The sequence below is a fragment of the Pelodiscus sinensis genome, chromosome 2, assembly GCF_049634645.1.
Source record: "Pelodiscus sinensis isolate JC-2024 chromosome 2, ASM4963464v1, whole genome shotgun sequence".
Lineage (NCBI taxonomy): Eukaryota > Metazoa > Chordata > Testudines > Trionychidae > Pelodiscus > Pelodiscus sinensis.
The window spans coordinates 256,938,856-256,955,719 of NC_134712.1; the positions used below are offsets into that span (position 1 = coordinate 256,938,856).

The following is a 16,864-nucleotide window of genomic DNA, read 5'->3' on the forward strand; positions in this document are numbered from 1 at the left end:
CCTGGAGCCCGGGTCAGCTGGGGACCCCACCTGGCGTTTCAAAGCGGCAGCTCCCTGTGGACCCCCGGCCTCCTGCGGCGCTGCCACTTTGAAATATCTCCCTCTGTCTGATAGGCAGCAAGGGGGGTGGAGCAGCTATCCCGTCGCCTAGTCCGCCACATCCCTAGTCCCCAGCCGCTCACAGACCCCTTAGACGTTGCCTGCAGAGCAGAGGTTGAAAGCCACTGATCTAGGGAGCCACGGCCGGGCAGGAAGGGCTCAGCTGTCCAGGTCCATTGAAACCAGCCCTTCCTATCTGCAACCCCTGGCGTGTTTTGCCCTCTGCTGTTTCCTTTCCCCGGGCCTGACTCTGCCGCAGGTTGGCATTGGGACTGCTGGAGGGTGCAGCGGAGGGCCAGGTAAGCAAGCTGGTCGGCAGTTGTCAGGCCGGCGTTAGAAACCACTGTCTGTCCGTGCGCTGGCCGTGACTGTCCCCCGCCTCCCTGGGGGCTGAGAGAAGGTGCCACGTGGAGGCATGAGCAGTGTGGCGCTTGTCTGAGGAGATCGGGCCGGGCCGCCTCTCCCCAGCTGTGGTCGGGGGGCGCAGGGCTGGGCTGACGCTGCCCTTTCCCGCCAGTGCACTCCAACATCCCCATGATGGACCAGCAGAACATCTTCCAGCGGCCCCCGCCCGGCGTCAGGAAGATCGTCCTGGCCACCAACATCGCCGAGACCTCCATCACCATCAACGACATCGTGCACGTGGTGGACAGCGGCACGCACAAGGAGGAGCGCTATGACCTCAAGACCAAGGTGCCGGCCCCGTCCGCGCCCGGCGTGCGGCCTGCTCCTCCGTGGGCCGCGCGGCAGCGGGTGGGCCGGGCTTAAAGCAGCGTTCGAGATGCCCCTGCCGGCCACTCGGGGCTTGACGTGCTGGCTCGCGTTGCACACGAGCGCCACAGAGCAGGGATCATGTCCCCTCCCCCCGTCTCTCTCAGAAGCGAGTCAAGCAAGACTTGGTCGTATGGTGTAGGGGCTTGATTCCCCAGAGCCGGCACAGCCTGTCCCGGCAAGCGGACCTGCCTTTCCCCGCGTGCCCCAAGAAACACCCTGCACAAACCCAGCCCTGTAGGGCTCCCTGCCTTGCCGGGACGCTCCCCTGGGAGCCCAACCAGGCCGGCTGCCGGAGCCCCGTTGAGCAGCGGCAGGGCGGTGCCCGCTGGGGTGCAGCGGCTGCCCCCAAGAAAGAGTGAGGCGTGGTTAAGGCCGGTTCCTCGCGCGCATAGCGCTGGGCCCTGTCCCCGTTCTGAGGCTCACATGGCCGACTGCCGGCCTCGCCCCTGCGAGACGGGGTGGCTGTCCGAGGAGGCTGTGGATAGCGTGGGGGGAGTGCGCAGGCGTGGCGAGTCCTTGCCGCTCTGCCGGGGCTAAGCTGTGCCCAGCTGGCTGGCCGGCCCCTCCTTGCTGGTTGGTGGCTGCGCTGCGGCGAGAGCCGTGGGGCAGACATGGGAATCCAGCTTCCTTTACCCCGACTCCGGGGTTTCCTTAGGGAAAGGGCCCAGGGCTCTTTCCCAAGCCCTGCCACGGTGCTGGGGCGGGCGTGTGTCGGAGACGCCCTGGCATGCATGGAACATCCACCCCAGGCCATTGCCCCTTCCGGGATCGGTTCAGGATGGTTTTACCCAACTCCCCCTCCCCCAGACCCCCGCGTAGGTCTCCACACCCAGCGCCCCCGCAGCGTTCTTCGTTGCCGCTCCTGCGGAGCCGCTCAGCCCCAGAGGCAGCTGCACTTTGTGTCGAGTGCCTCGAGCTGGCTGCTTGCGAAGCGCTTGGCCCGGGAGGGAGAGCTGTGAGGCCCTGCAGAGCGGCCCGGCTCCCGCGGCGGGACGGCCCGCTGAAGGAGCAGCTTGCCAGGCAGCGAGGGCTTGCGGGCGGGCGTTCCTCGGGTCTCTGGGCTGGTCGGGACTGGATCAGCGAGACGCACTGGCGCTGACTCGCCTCTTCCCCCAGGTCTCCTGCCTGGAAACCGTGTGGGTGTCCAAGTCGAACGTCGTGCAGAGGCGAGGGCGCGCCGGCCGCTGCCAGTCGGGCTTTGCCTACCACCTCTTCCCGCGCAGCCGCCTGGAGAAAATGCCCACGTTCCAGGTCCCTGAAATCCTGCGCACGCCCCTGGAGAACCTGGTGGTTCAGGCCAAGATCCACATGCCGGAGAAGACGGTGGGTGTCGCACGCGGCTAGGAGAGCGCTGGGCTGGCTGAACAGCCCCTGCGCCTGTTCCCCTCGGTGGCTGTGAGCGCAACAGGCAGCGACGGGGAAATCCAGGGAGCTGCCGGTCGGTCGGGTGGGCGTTCCCAAGAGGCAGTGGTGAACCTGGGTGGGAAAACTCCCCTGGGCTTGTCCGTGGACCCTCAGTGAACATCCTGTGGGTCAGAGACTGAGACTTTCCCTTTGCCTGCCTGTAATCTCCGTGAGCTGCCTCTTCCTGTCCTCGCCGGCAGTGCCAGCGCCAGGGGCGCTCAGAGGGAGACGTGCCGGGGTAGCGCCCGGCGTGTCCTGCAGGAGGAAACGGCCTTGCCGCAAGGGGATGCAAAGCCGCCGTTTCCGGGCAGGGCGGCGCGTTCTGCCTCTAGCCCTGCGTAGATCCGGGGGGGTCTCATCTGGTCTCTCGTGTGCCGCAGGCCGTCGAGTTCCTCTCCAAGGCTCTGGACAGCCCTGACATCAAAGCGGTGGATGAAGCGGTGATCCTGCTGCAGGAGATCGGTGAGCTAACGGCAGCGCGTGGCCAGGGAGGGGAGCCGCCGCTGCGGGCCAGGTGTACGATGCTGGGCTGGGACAGGACCCCCTGGGTTGGGGGAGGGGGGCTGGCCAATGCACCTGTGCCCTGGCCCAGAGGGGAGCAGCAGCCCTAGACCAGCCCAAGCTCCGTGACTAATCCAGCGCTGGACAGAGAAGCCTCGGGGGAGATGGGAGCGGGAGGAGCGTGATGCTAAGTGGGAGCTCAGCTGGCCATGTGGTCGCCTTGCCAATCCTTCCTAAGAGGCCACAGGTGCTGAGGGCGGAGTTGTGGCTCCCTCAGGGCCGTGTGCTCCAGGGACTCATGGCTGGGTCCTCGGGGAGCCCTGCTCCTCCTGGAGGTGTCTCCTGCGCTCAGCCGGGGGGTCAGCGAGGTCCTGGCCGAGGGGCCGGCACCGTGTCCGGACTCAGCGGCTCCCCCTCCCCCGGGCGGGGAGGCTGGTGGAGACGCCTGGTGCACGGTTCTGTTGCAGGCGTGCTGGATCACCGGGAAGCCCTGACCACGCTGGGCAAGCGCCTGGCCCAGATCTCCACCGACCCGCGGCTGGCCAAGGCCATCGTGCTGGCGGCCATCTACCGCTGCCTCCACCCGCTGCTCGTCATCGTCTCCTGCCTCACGCGGGACCCCTTCAGCAGCAGCCTGCAGAACCGAGCGGAGGTGGACAAGGTGAGGGCCGCCCCCCGGGGCGCCGCGGGGAGGGGGCCGGGGGGCCCGTGGCGCCTCTAACTCAGCGTCTCCTGCTAGGCCAAGGCGGTTCTGAGCCGAGAGAGCGGGAGCGACCACCTGGCCTTCGTCAGGGCCGTGGCGGGCTGGGAGGAGGTGCTGCGGCGCAGGGACAGCCGGGCCCGAGACAACTACCTGCAGGACTACTTCCTCTACGCCCCCAGCCTGCGCTTCATCAACGGTGAGCGGCCCGGGACGCGGCCCATGGGGCGAGGGGGGTGCAGTGGGGTGGGACTCGGACCAGATCCCTCCTTAGACACCTGCTTGTGGGCGAGCCCCGAGTTTGGGCCTTGGCGCGGCTTCGGGCCGCTGGCCCCCGCACGGTGCTGCCGGGGAGCCTCGGCCAGGAGCGCCCGGGCCCCTCGGGAGTCCGTGTGTCTGGCCGTGGCGCCCATCTCGCTGCAGAAAGGGCCCCCGCTGAAGGCCCCGAGTGGGGGCTGGGCTCTTGGGGTGCAGGCCGAAGGGGTCCTGTGCCCAGGGCCTCACGTCTGGCCTGGCTCCTCCCAACAGGCCTCGTCAAGCAGTTCTCCGAGAACATCTACGAAACCTTCCTGGTGTCCTCGCCCTCCGACTGCGCCCTGCCCTCCGCCGCCTGCAACCAGTACAGCGAGGAGGAGGAGCTGGTGAAGGGCGTCCTCATGGCCGGCCTCTACCCCAACCTCATCCAGGTGCCTGCGCGGGGCCCTGCTGCGTGGGGGGGCTGCGCTCTGGGGGCGCGGGGACTCTCCCCGTCTCAGGCCAGCGCGCCTGCTCCCTCCGGCGTCCTCGCCGCCCCCAGACCTCTCCCGCTGCCGCGCCAGCTGTGGCGAGAGCCCCTCCCCCGTCGTGCCCCGCCTCCCGGGACGTGCTGGGCGGCCGTGCTGGCGATCACGACTTGCGCCTGCCCGGGAGCGGGCGTGGCTGCCCAGGGGTGGGGAGGGAAATCCCTGCTGGGCTCTTCCTGGGGCCCTGGATTCCCGCAGCCCCTGGCGGGCCGGTCGGAGCTGCCTCTCCAGCGTGCTGAGCGCCCTTCCCGCCCCCAGGTGAGACAAGGCAAAGTCACCCGGCAGGGGAAGTTCAAGCCCAACAGCTACTCGTACCGGACGAAGGCCGGCACCGTCCTGCTGCACAAGTCGACCATCAACAGGCAAGTGGCACCCGGGAGCGCGGGGACAGCCCTGGGCACGCTGGGCCGGCACCGCGGGGGAGGGGCAAGCGCCCGGCCAGTAGGGCGGGAGCCGCCGCCTCGGTGGGTTGCCGTTCTGAAGAGGAGCTCTGCTGACCGGGGCGGGCCCCAGCGGGTTGCGTGGCAGGGCCGGGGGGCAGGTACCGGCGTGTGGTGGACCGTAACCCCCGGCTTCTCCTGCCCAGGGAGGCCTCCAAGCTCTACAGCCGCTGGCTGACGTACTTCATGGCGGTGAAGTCCAACGGCGGGGTGTTCGTGCGGGACTCCTCCCAGGTCCACCCGCTGGCCGTGCTGCTGATGACCGACACCGATATTCACGTCCGAGGTGGGGGCTGGTAACGGGTGACGCCCGGCTCCCCTGTGCGAACGGGTGATGGGTAACCCAGAGCAGCCCGCCATGGGCGGAGAGCAGCCGGCTGCCCTGCCTGGAGGGAGGGGCGGGGGGGAGCTGCCAGCCTGTGCTTGCTCCTGGGCATGGAGCAGCAGTGGGGCAGGGAAGGGCTGCCGGCTCCCAGCCCCACTGCCCTGGCCTGCCCGTTTCATCAAACAGAACGGGCTCTGACCTCCCTCGTTCTTGCCGGCCGCGGGAAAGGGGCCTGAACTGAGGCATCTGTCGGCCGGGGCACTTGCCCCATTAGCGCCTCCACTTAACCCTTCAGGTGCCACGGAGGCGGGGTTACTTAGACACGGGCCTGCCTGGCCCAGCCCCATGTCCTGCCATGTGGTCAGCCCTTGCTTTGGGCTGATGGGCTGGATACACTCCGGCTTTCGGACCGTTCCCCTCCCGCGGGCCTAGGGCTGCCAGAGCCAGGCAGGGTGTGAAGGAGCTTGTGAAATCTCATGTCCCGGGAGCGGGGCCTGGTTCCTCCCTGTGCCAGGGGGCCGACTGGCGTCCAGCCCAAACCCCGGCACTTGCTGGTGTGGCTGGGGGCCGGAGCTGAGCCCCGGGTTCTCCTCCCCTGGGAGATGCAGGTTTCTCGCTTGAGATGTCAGAGCCGCCGCAGGCCCAGACGCAACGACCCAGGGGATGTGACCTCCGGTTCATGGGCCTTTCCCAGCCCCCTCCGAGGGGCCTGGAGCGAGTGAGGGGCTGCGCCCTGGCTCCCTTTGCCTGCTGGGCTCTTGCCTGCCGGAGCACGAGATCTGCTTTGGCAAGCCAGGGGCAGGGGGCAGTTGGCTGCACTCACTGCTCCTTTCTCCCCCCCCTCCCCCCCAGACGATGGCTGGCGGGCGACGGTCTCTCTGACCGACAGCGACCTCCTGGTGCTGGAAGGAGACTCCTACACGATCCGCCTCCTGCGTGACTTCCGCGTGTCGCTCTCCAAGATGGTGGAGACCTGCCTGTGCTCTGAGATGTCTGCGATCCCGGGGGACCTGCACCATCAGCACAGCCAGCTGCTCGACATCCTGGTGGATCTGCTCAAGGGACCTCCTGGCAGCTTTGGCGCCTAGGCCGGCGGAGGAGTGAGCGTGGGGACTTGTAATTTGTATAAAGATGTTCACAAATGTTTATTTAAATAAAAGTTCTATTTATCCCTTGTGAAGTCATCTCTCTCCATCCTAGAAGATCAGTGTGGTCAGACCCTCCGGCTGGTGGCGCCGTGCATGGGCATCGTGTGGGCGGAACCGGCACGGGCCTGGCGGCGGCCCAGAGAACGGACCCCAGTGCGGACACCCCAACGCGCAAGGGAAAGCCACCACTCTGAGCCGAAGGTCGTGGGACTGGAAAGCACTCGCCCCTCTGCACCCCACAGGGCGTGCCCCTGGCGGCTCCCCTGGCCCCGAGAGCTGCTCTCAGGAGGAAGCTGGACTTAAGCTCACGGCTGGGCCTGCCCGGCGAGCCGAGACCCGTCCGTGGAGGCAAGAGGAGAGCACGCCCTGGACCTGACATTCCTGCAGCGGGCGTCTGAGCCTGGAGCAGCCAGAGGCGGTTGGCCGCGCGGCGCGCGAGATGTCGTGTAGTTTCTAGCTGCCTGTATTTCTGTCCTTTGCTTTTTATTTTTTACATGTCTTGTTCTCCCTGTACCCTGGGCAGCCCCTGAAACGGGTGCGGGTACCGCTCGATCGGGCAGCCCATCTCTGAGTGATGCTGTTCCCTATGAACCGGGACCCAGAGTAGCACAGGCCGAGGGTTCTGTGACTAACGCACAACCACCTGAGGCAAGAGATCCCCCCCCCCAGCTCTGCCTCAGTTCCCTAATGCTAGCAACCTACCTCACAGGGCTGTTGTGAGGACGAATTCACTAATGGCTGGAGGGGGGACTACACCGGAGCGGTGTCTGGCAGTCGCTGGTAGATGGGCCAGGGGCAAGTTCTGCGTTGCCCATCGTGGACAGTCCCGGGGCCACTGGACTTGTGGTTTTTTATTTCTACTGCTCTTTGTAACTGAAAGAGACGAACCCGCCCCTCGTTGCAGCCGGCAGGGGCACTGGAAGGGGGGACGTTCCTCACCTGCCCAGTGCGTGTTTCGGGGCCCTGGCACTGTAATGGGGCCCCAGTTCCCATTCGAGTGGGGCTGGTAATGAGCCTTTTATGTACTTCCACTAAGAGCTGGTGCCGGCTTCCCAGGGCAGAGCCCATGGCTTGCCTGGCCTATAGCAAAGGCATGGAGCAGCCCCTTGCCACTGGAACTGAAGTGTTGTGGCTGCTGTTGAGGAATATCTGGGGGCAAAAGCAGAGGGGCCAAGGCTAGGAAAACTCTGGGCTCAGTTACAGGAGGTCTGGGTCAGCAAGCTCCAAGGAGGGGGGTTCACGTTGGCATCAGCCTCTCTCTGAGTAGCTTGTTCAGACCTGACCCTGGCGGGGGGGGGGGCTGTCCGAGGCAGCCTGCGCTCAGACTTTTCATCTCCATTTCACTTGCTTGAGGTGGTCATAATAATTTAACCGGTGTTTTACTTTCAGCCTGTACAATACACAGTATGGTTTTTCCCTCCCAGCAGGTACAACAAAACTAAGCTATTGTCTAAATGGTTGAGAACTAGTGTGATGTTGGGATACTTCAGTGGCTGTTATGTGATACTGGATCTTTTTACAACCTAGATTTAAAGACAATAAAAAGGGATAGAGTAGTAACCGGTTCTGTCCTTTCTTAACCACCAAACCGGGGCGTGGAAAGCTGTGGCCTTGTATCTCGCTCCAGGCTGCAATCGCACAGGCCGATGGGGGTCCCAGCTGCACCCTGCTTTTAGCATGTGCATTGGTGGGAGGAAGGGGACAACGCTGCCCTTGTGCTGAGCCTGGAGTCTGAAGGGAGCCTGGGAACTTCAATAGAGGTTGCCACTCACGACTGGCTCATCACTGGGCCTCCATATTCTGCTCAGAGGGGACCTGCTGGGATTTCGCAGCACTACACCAAGCCGGGGGCCTTTAGCTGGCCCTGCCCTGTACAGTTAAGTGTGCAGGCATTCAGCCACTCACTGTGTAAGTGGTCAGTTTGTTGGTGGAGGCAACAGGCACCAGTCAGCAACACTCTGGCCAGTCAAGAAACTTCCTGGCTAGGACTGAAAACATTTCCTTGGGCCCTCACTCTCCAGCCTCACCGAGCAGGAACACTCATGTAGCCCCAACGAGCAAGTGCAGACTCAGTCCACTGCCGGCTGCTGCTCGACTCCACCTTGTTCTTTAGCCTCCTAGTCCTCAGGTGCAGCTTCTACATGTTTGAGTTAATTCCACAGTTGCCTTATTTCCTTCTCTGCACCTGGGGGGCCAAGGTGGAGCCGCTCAGCTGAAAATGGTAAAACCAGGGCTGAGGCTGTATGATGTGTGACAACAGGAAATGAGGAAGGCAAGTACAGTCACTCAGAAGGGACCCACCTCATCTAGTCTGATGCCCTGTGTACCCCAGGCTGCAGCCAGCCAATGCCTCAAATTACAGGAGGATACTGAACCCCCCACCCCCACTGCACCTGAATAGGGCACCGACTGGAGGGAAGTGACCTGTTGTCTTTCCACCCTAGAACGGCACTGATCAGGCTGGAACCACCGGCCGCATGGCTGCACCCGGAGCACATCCCACCCAGAACACCCTAGGCCTCAGAAGCAGCTTGCTTTGGGGTAGAGACGAGGGTGATCTTACTGCATGCAGGGCCTTATCCTGTGACCTCTGCCATCCCTGCGTTGAGGCTCTGTCGTTCCATTTGTTGCCTGGAAGGAGCCCGTGGTGGCTTAGGGGACTTGGTGCCCTGTGGGAGCATTACTCAGCCCATGAAACTGGCTAATAGCCTGTCCTGGCTCCACTCGCCCCAGGGAAGAATAAAAGCCAAATGAGTCCAGGCACTGGTAGGCCAGCCCAAGCCCACAGGCAGTGGTGTGGTACTGAAGGGGGAATCCCTAGAGGCAGGCAGCAGTTTGCATTAGGCCTCAGGAGAGGAAGAGGAAAGACGCCATTAGGGCAGAATGAAGAGCAGCTGTTTCCCTGCAGCACAGGGAATCAATCTGATAAAGGGACAGAAATGAGAGGAACCAAGTGCAGGGACCTGAAGAAGTTTCATTTGGGATCCAGCTGCAGGAGACACCTGGCTGAGTGTCTAAAAAGAACAGCCCCACCCAAGTTCGGCCTCAGCTCGATTTATGCTTCCTGGCTGTGAGCTGCTGCTCTGCGCCCGGGCTGGAGGGCCTGTCATGGAGCTTTGTGTTTTACAGCCTGCTCAGGGAGCAAGATTTACCCCCTTTTACGCATCGGGAAACAGTGAGCGACTTGCCAACATCACTGCGTCAGCCAGGAGATGAAACTCAACTTCCTTAGGTTCCAGTGGGCAGCTCTGCTTTGCATTTCCTCCCCGTGCCTGGTAGCGGAAACGAAGCAGCACCAGTGACCCCGCAGGAAACGTGACAGCCCCTCTATAGCGCCCCATCAGCACTCGGATCTAAGCGCTATTAACTCCGCTCAGTTCCCTGGGGTGGTCCGGCCAGAGAGAGAATGTACCCGGCTCCCACCTCTGTCCAGGTTAACCCCCCCGTCCAAACCGGGTTCGTTTCCCAGAACATTCTCAGACCCCACAAATGCAAATTCACGCTGGAGTCCAGGTTGAACATCTAGAAGCTTTATTTCAATCCTTTACAATAGTAAGAATCACAACGTCAAATCAGGAAATGTTACTAATGGAGACACCGGCCTTGTACACTCGAAGAGGAGGGTGAAAAAGGCAGAAGTAAACAGTATGAATTCGCTCCCTGCTGGCCATACGAGGGGCTCGCTTGCTCTCCCCCTCCGGCATTCTACCTCCTCCCCTGAGGCCTTTACATCCATGCAAAAATCTGCCCTTCCCCTCCCCCCATCAGCACCCTCTAGATTATAGGAACATTTGTATCACTCAACATTACAGCAACAATTGGCTGCACAGTCGCTGCCAAAACAGGACAGCTCCGTGCGCTCCTCGCTCATTACGGTGCGTCTCACGGGACACAGAAGGCGCCTCTGTATAATATTCCTACAACACAAAAATGATAATACTTGACCCTCAGAGAGCACCTTACACATACTAATCACACCTCACAGCACCTGTGTGAGGTAACTATTATTACCCCCATTTTGCAGATGAGGAAAACTGAGCCCGAGAGTTTTATGCGACTTCCCAAGACCACAGAGGGAGACAACATCAAAGCCAGGATTAGAACTCGAGTTCCTTGCTCCTAGCCCTGTGCTTGAATTATAACTTGCCTCTCAACCCCACCCCCTCTCCCACTTATGGCTTGTCCACCATGTACCTATGTTAAGGGACCACTGAGCCTCCCGGCAATACCGAGTGCCAGTAAGGGAAGTCAGCAGAGGGCTGGAATTAAGGAGACTCGACTGACCTTACACTGACCGAGGCGTGAGAAGGAGAATGCACTGTGGTTAGGCGGAGGATGCCTTACACAGCCCTAGCTCGACATGTCTCTGTGCACCAGACTCCCGTGGGAAGCGTGGAATCTTCCCGCGTATCTCCCCCCCCCCATGCCCCAGAGTGCCTTGGGGCAGAGCCACACGGTGGAGATGGTCTCATCTGTTCTGGTGGCCAGAGCTCACCCTTGTGCTCCGCATTGCTCGAAAGCGTCTCCCCGCAGCAGATGTTCCAATAAAGAGGTGAACTCTCCCCCGCCTTGTGTCATACCCTGGGACCGACGCGGCCACGGCACAGCACAGGCAGGGGCAGAAGGGCGTTTCTTCCCCCCAGAGACCACACTGTTCTCTAGCCAACTAACCAGTGGCGGCTCCCCCCGAACTTTAGCACGGCAGCCCAGCGAGAGCACTACAGGAAACGGCCCGAGGCTAAAGAAGTCCGGGCCTTTTCTCACCTTCGTCCATCCCGTGGTAGAGCCTGGGCCCCCTTGGCAGTTCTGGACTAGCCGCGTTGCAACGCCCGAGGAAGAGGACACCACACCCCCGGGTGCTAGTCTAGGGCCCCATTCGCACACAGCGCGCTACACTCAATGAGCGGTAGGGGCCATGGACAAGAGGTGACGGGTTCTGGCTGTCGCCTGGCCTCGGGGGCCACGTGCTGCCCAGCAGAACAGACGCAGCCCTGAGACAGCCAAGGGCAACGCAGCCGCAGCCTCCTGCCGCCGTGGCCCCGAGTCCAGCTTGGCCTGGCAGGCTGGGTGGTTAGGAAGCCCAAGGGGGGACGGTGGAACCGAGTCGCCACTGAACAGCAACTGCCAAGCTCCTGCAGGAGTCGCTTCCCAAAGAGCCTGTTAACCTCCCCTCTGCCGGCAGCAGCCACGCCCAGTATTAGCCACATGCCCAGAGAGGTGCCAGGCCCCAGCACCCTGCCCTGGCTGCACGGGAGCCGCTCTTGCTAGCAGGGTGGATCCCCCTTTCCAGCCCTTCCCATCCTGCCTGCAGCTTTCCTGCCCCTCCCCGCACAAGTCCATGGTCGCCCACGGTTTCCTGTCAGATGGGCTTAGCAGGTGGGGGGTGCCAAGGAACACCCCTCCCCCACCCCATCTGGCCCCCCGGTTATGCCAGCGGCTTGCAGATTCCTGGGAACCCAGAGGAACTCACTAGGTCTGCAAGGGCGTCTCAAGCCAGGAACCTTTATATTCAAGTCTCCCGTGTAATTTGGACTCCATGGTTCAACAGGGAATTGACTTACTACAGGGGCCTAGGATCAACCCTCCCCAATCCCCAGCTGGTTGAAGCCCACCCAGCCGGCATCCCTCCACCCCGGAGAGAGAGGCCCAGCTCACGAGAAGCCTCTTGCTACATGCGCCAACTGGAGACGATGCAGCTGAAGAAAGAACCTCTGGCCCCTTCGCGCAGTGCAATCCCCGCTGCCCAGAAGCTGGGCCCTGCACAGGGGCCCGGCCTGCTCCCACTGGCGTCCGCGCCGGACCGCAAGGGAAGCGGCTTTGAGCAGCGAAGGGCGATGGCTCAGGCATGGAGCCAGTGGGTCCGCGTCCCAAATATTTCAAGGCAAACCAGGACGAACGGCATTTCCTGCCCCTCTCAGGTATTTCCCAACCTGCTGCAGAACGGCCCTGGCGTCTCAGCACAATTCAGCGCTTGTGCCCATCCCTCCATGCAGGGAACCAGAGCCGTTTCCACCACACGCGGAGAACCAGTTCCCGGCTAGCAATATTTACAGCTGTTTCTTTACAATAAAATAAAATACAAATCCCCTGGTAAAACTGAAACTGTCCTAAGGAACCCAAGCTGGTGTCTCTGGAGCTAGTTTAAGTCACCTACACACAGGCACAAGAGTTAGCGAAAAGTGGCACAGAAGCAGAGCGCTGGCAGCCCTGTGAGCATGTGGGATGGTTTGTGCACACGTAGCGACCGGCCTGCCTTCCGCAGCTGCGTGAGCTAACCCGCCGGCCACGTCAGCGGATAAAAGCAAATCGGGAGGGGCGGCGGGGGCTGAACCGTTCACTCTGGGTTCTCTTGCAATCTCAGAACATAAAGTGCCGTGTTGCTGTCCGCCTTCCCGCCGCGGCCCCAAATGAAAACACTCGCGGCTTGCTGCCGCCAGCCCAAAGGACTGTCCCACACCCTGCCTCAATGGCTTTCCTCTCCCAAGGGCCCCGAGAACGGGACGTTGCCGCGTGCAAGCCAGTCGGAAGAAAACAACCACGCACTGGCCACAGGGGTGTGGAGCAGGTGGCTGGGGTCGATCAGCCGGCCCCCCCGGTACCGCCCTCAGTAGCGCACGTTTCTCCACGCCGGGGCCCGCAAGGGAGTCCCACGCCTGACTTCCGATTCCCGGCCTCTGGTGTTCCAAGGCTGGGGCTCCCCAGGCCAGCGGGGACGGAGAGACTGCGTCCCGGGGTGACGTGCGCCCACCCGACGGCACAAACACGCCAGCCAGTGCAGCCCTCAGCTCTCCTACGGCCGAGCCCCCGTCCAGCGCTGCCCTGGGAAGCAAAGTCTGTGCCGTCTCCTGTCCAGGGGATTCGTTGTCCCTCTGAACAGCACCTCCCCCGCGCCGAGGCCCCCTGCCCGCTCGACCCCACCTCACAGACTGACAGATCTCGCCCGGGTTTCGAATTTAGTAACCAAACGGAGGAAGCCTCAGAGAAGGGGCCGTGATATATACCGAGAGGGCGACATGCAGGCGATGGGTCTTTAGGAACATGAAGAAAGATCTGAGCCAGCACCTGCAGAACCAGCGCAGCTGCCACGGTGCTTCCATTCTGCCCTCTTGCCCTGAGGGGAGACTTGGCGCCACACAGGTTCCGTTCCCTCCCTGAGGTAGCGGGACGGCACGGGCTGCTGGGCCACCTCTTAACCCACCCCACTGGGAGGAAACTGTCAATCGATGGGTTGGCCACTTCTAGCCACCTGTGGGGCAGCCTCAGCCCTATGTCTCCAGCGTCCCTCTTTCCAGGTGGAGGTAAATGTTGGAGGAGAGGGAAAAGAGGGCCTGAGACTAGCAACCCCCTTGGGATGGGCCCCCAACGCAAGCAGTGAGAGATGAAAGCAATTACGGGAAACTTTCAAGCCCAGAGAACCTGACGGGCCCAGCAACTTCTCCCTGGCCCTAGGGGTAGAGCGTGCGTGTCATGAGCTGGCGAGGAAAGGCGGGGGGATGGGGGAAGGGGAACGGGAACGGGAACGGGGAGTTTTGGGGAGAGAACAGGGTATATATCACAGCCCCGGTTAGGTGCAAATCTGCATTGTTTATTCAATTTTGTATTTAGAGGAAAAAGCACTTCGGAGACTAGCAGACCACTTGGATGCACACTAGTACATTTTAATGCCATTTTATTAGAAATCATGCAAACTTTAATATAAAAAATACAAGTGCAATAAGAATCTTTGTGTGTAAATACAGATTCTGGGTTATCGTATCCTTGTCAGCTTCCCAAAGAGAATAGTCCCACAAGCAACGGAAGCTGTGGGCCCTCTCCACCCCCCCTACTTCAGACAGGCCAGCCCCTCAGCAGGGTCTGTCCTCAGTTCACTTTGATCCCTGTGCTTTGTTATGCTTTTTGCGTGAGTTAGTCGGATGAGTCGAGAACATGGATTCTGTTGATGGACATTTTGTTTCTTTAGTGTCGTTTGCAACATAAAAGCGGAGCTCAGACCATAATGGCGTGTGCTCTCCGGGCGAACCCGGGTGTGACTCCTTCGTATTGCAAGCCCGCCTTCTCTGCTCCCCCCGACCTTCCACAGACTTTCCGGTCTCCCTCTCTGGCACCCCGGATGGGAGACGGCCTTTCCCATCCTCGCCTCTCACCAGACTGCATGTAGCCAGGTAATCCGGTTACCCCTACATTGGCCTTTTGGTTAAAACCAACACACATCACACTGAGTCCCTTGCATCAGACAACGCACCCTGCATTAACCTGCCACACACTGTTTGAAGCAGCCTCCTGCATTTCTCCCTGGCAGAACACCCTGGCCAAACAATACAAATAAAATCACCATCACCTCCACCACACGGCCTGTGGCTATTCGAGTTAATAAATACACTTGGCGCCCTTTGTTAAGCCAACAGAAGCAACGACAAAGGTGCCAGGGCATCGCAGGGCTTGGTTATTCCCCTCCAGAAGGTCTCTAAGCATCTCTTGTTGCAGTCAATACAAAGCTTAGTTGAAGTTACAGCAAGAGATTTTTTTAGCACATTCTTACGCCGTTCCTTTCAGCCATGGCTTAATCCCAGGAATTTGCTCCATCATTTTAAAATATTAAAAAAAAACCAACACAAAGAAAAACAAGAGTTACAATTGCTGGATATGTCGATAAGAAGCCAGCACGGCAGCAGCGGTTAATGTTTTTACTCCTATGGTTAGGGAAAGAAGGAAAGAGAGAAAAGGAAACTTAGCCTGGGTTCAGGGCACAATAAATCATCGGCAACACTTCATCACAAAAAAAATATAACGGTTAAAGTCAACATTGAAAACAGCCTAATGAGTGTGTATAATATAGATAATCCTTCCATAGGAACAGCAGAAACTGAAGCAGCGGGAGAGAACGCTACGAAAGAGGAAGGTCACCGCTTATCCCCTTTAACTCCGGCCTGGCTTTGGCCACCCGCAGCCCCACCTCGTCCGCCCAAACGCGGCCACAGACCGAGCCTCGGTGCCCTTCCCAGAGGCTTTACGCACGTGGGGGCTGGAGACCTGCCCCGAAGACAGACGTCGAGACGCGCCGGTGGCCTGGGCGAGCGAGAAGCGTTGAGGTGAGAGGAAAGGGCGGCCCTTCTGCTCAACATGGGGTCACCAGAGCCTGAGACCCGCCTGGGCCTGTCACACGGAAACGATTCCTGGGCTGGGCGGGTGAACCGCTACGCGGCCCCGGTGGCAGACAGCACCCCTGAAAGGGAAGCTGGCCCTTCCCCCCAAAGCCAGGTGCTGGGTTAAGGGGTCCAAGCTGAGCGACTGGGAAGCACACGGGGGGTGGGGGGGACGAGTCACAAGCCTTGCTGAGCTGGCTGCCGCCGCGGTGAGGAGCCAATGGAGCCGGGGCTCTCGCTGACGGACGTGCTACGCCAGGGGGAAGTGCTGCCGGAAAGGTGGGGGGTTTGGAGACGCCGAGGTCCGCTCCGTGGTCCGTGCGAGCCGGGGCCGCCTCACGGAACGTCAGTGTGTGGGATTCAATCTGCAGCGACACAAGGGGGCAGGTGAGAGGGGCAGGGGGAGGAGAGAGAAGGGGCGGAGGATGATACCATAATGTCATCATTAGAGGCCTGGAAAATAAAAGGCAATTTTCTTCATTAAAAGTCAGGCAAACGACTGAGGGAAGAGTCAAGCGCAAAGCGGTGAGGCCGGCGGTCCCCGGCGGCTGCGAGTGCTCGCCCCTCCCCTACCCTCCCCTCCCTTCCCCGCCGGGCAGAGCTGAGAGGGGAAGGCCGGCGTACGTACTTGTTTCTTGTATCTGGGTGCCAAAGCTCTGGATTTCCCTTTGGTCGCTGCCCACAGCGGGCGCGGTCGGCCCGACTCCGTTCTCCCGCGTGTCGCCGCCTGCCTGGGGCACCGGTGCCGCTGCGTTCTGAGGGGCTGTCTCTTCGCTCCCCTCGGGCTACAATGAAACCATGGGGGGGGGGGGAGCCACGTGTCAGTAGAAGGGTGAGGACGAAATGGAGGGAAGAAGCCACCACCAGGGTTCCAGAGACGCCCCTTCAGCACACCCCCAGATTGGGGGTGGGGGTTAGCCAGGGAGCAGAGACATGCTACAATCACGTCCGGCTAAGCCGCCTGTGCTGAGCAGCACGTGGCAGGGCCACGCTTTGATACCCTGCAACGCCAGTCTCTCACAAAACCTCACTGGCCTCCCACATCTGGGCTAGCGAGCCGCACCGCTGCCCCAAACCAGCTCTCGCCGTATTCACGCCTAGCCGCTCTCAGGGGAGACGCAGCACATCCCCGCCCGGCGCCACACTAGCAGCAGACTGGAACAAAAACGACACCACCAGAGGGGTCGACAGACTTGCCACTTCCCCAGGCCAGGGTGGGAGGGCACCCGATTTTGTGCTCCAGGAAGGGGCGGGGTCTCAGGCAGAAGGGGCGGGGCTGGATTCAATCCGCCAGCCCGCCACGCTGCCTGGATGCACGTCTGCATCTCACCACACCTGAGAGAACGAGCAAGTGTTACCCTGTACGATTAAAACGGAAGGGACCTGAACATAGTACAACGGGACAATCTCTAATTTACTGGTTCCTGTTGCTTACTGCTTACCACCCCCAAAGGCAAGCTCGCACAGGAGAACGACCCGCATCCAGGCTGAAGCTGGTCTACGGCCATTTGGGGCAGCTCAAGGGACGGGACTCTGTCCTTTGGCACC

The 16,864-nt window shown here is 61.3% G+C and overlaps 2 protein-coding genes across 18 annotated transcripts in view; one reads left to right on the forward strand and one right to left on the reverse strand.

Annotated features, from left to right (window-relative positions):
* Nucleotides 1-7,729, forward strand: part of DHX30 (DExH-box helicase 30) — a 50,817-nt gene extending 43,088 nt beyond the window's left edge. For 5 of the 6 annotated variants that reach the window (XM_075923043.1, XM_075923042.1, XM_075923040.1 and 2 more), the window contains 9 exons: nt 617-792; nt 1,990-2,196; nt 2,658-2,739; nt 3,246-3,439; nt 3,518-3,677; nt 4,007-4,164; nt 4,519-4,626; nt 4,851-4,986; nt 5,878-7,729. In XM_075923043.1, the coding sequence (XP_075779158.1) occupies nt 617-792; nt 1,990-2,196; nt 2,658-2,739; nt 3,246-3,439; nt 3,518-3,677; nt 4,007-4,164; nt 4,519-4,626; nt 4,851-4,986; nt 5,878-6,113 (1,457 nt within the window). In that variant the 3' untranslated portion in view covers nt 6,114-7,729. The remainder of the gene's footprint in view (nt 1-616; nt 793-1,989; nt 2,197-2,657; nt 2,740-3,245; nt 3,440-3,517; nt 3,678-4,006; nt 4,165-4,518; nt 4,627-4,850; nt 4,987-5,877) is intronic. The other variant, XM_075923039.1, reaches the window with a different exon arrangement.
* A 1,952-nt stretch (nt 7,730-9,681) lies between these two features.
* Nucleotides 9,682-16,864, reverse strand: part of MAP4 (microtubule associated protein 4) — a 249,533-nt gene continuing 242,350 nt past the window's right edge. For 11 of the 12 annotated variants that reach the window (XM_075923033.1, XM_075923035.1, XM_075923037.1 and 8 more), the window contains 2 exons: nt 15,945-16,101; nt 9,682-15,769 (listed from right to left, as the gene is read on the reverse strand). In XM_075923033.1, coding sequence (XP_075779148.1) covers nt 15,762-15,769; nt 15,945-16,101 — 165 coding nt within the window. In that variant the 3' untranslated portion in view covers nt 9,682-15,761. The remainder of the gene's footprint in view (nt 15,770-15,944; nt 16,102-16,864) is intronic. The other variant, XM_075923030.1, reaches the window with a different exon arrangement.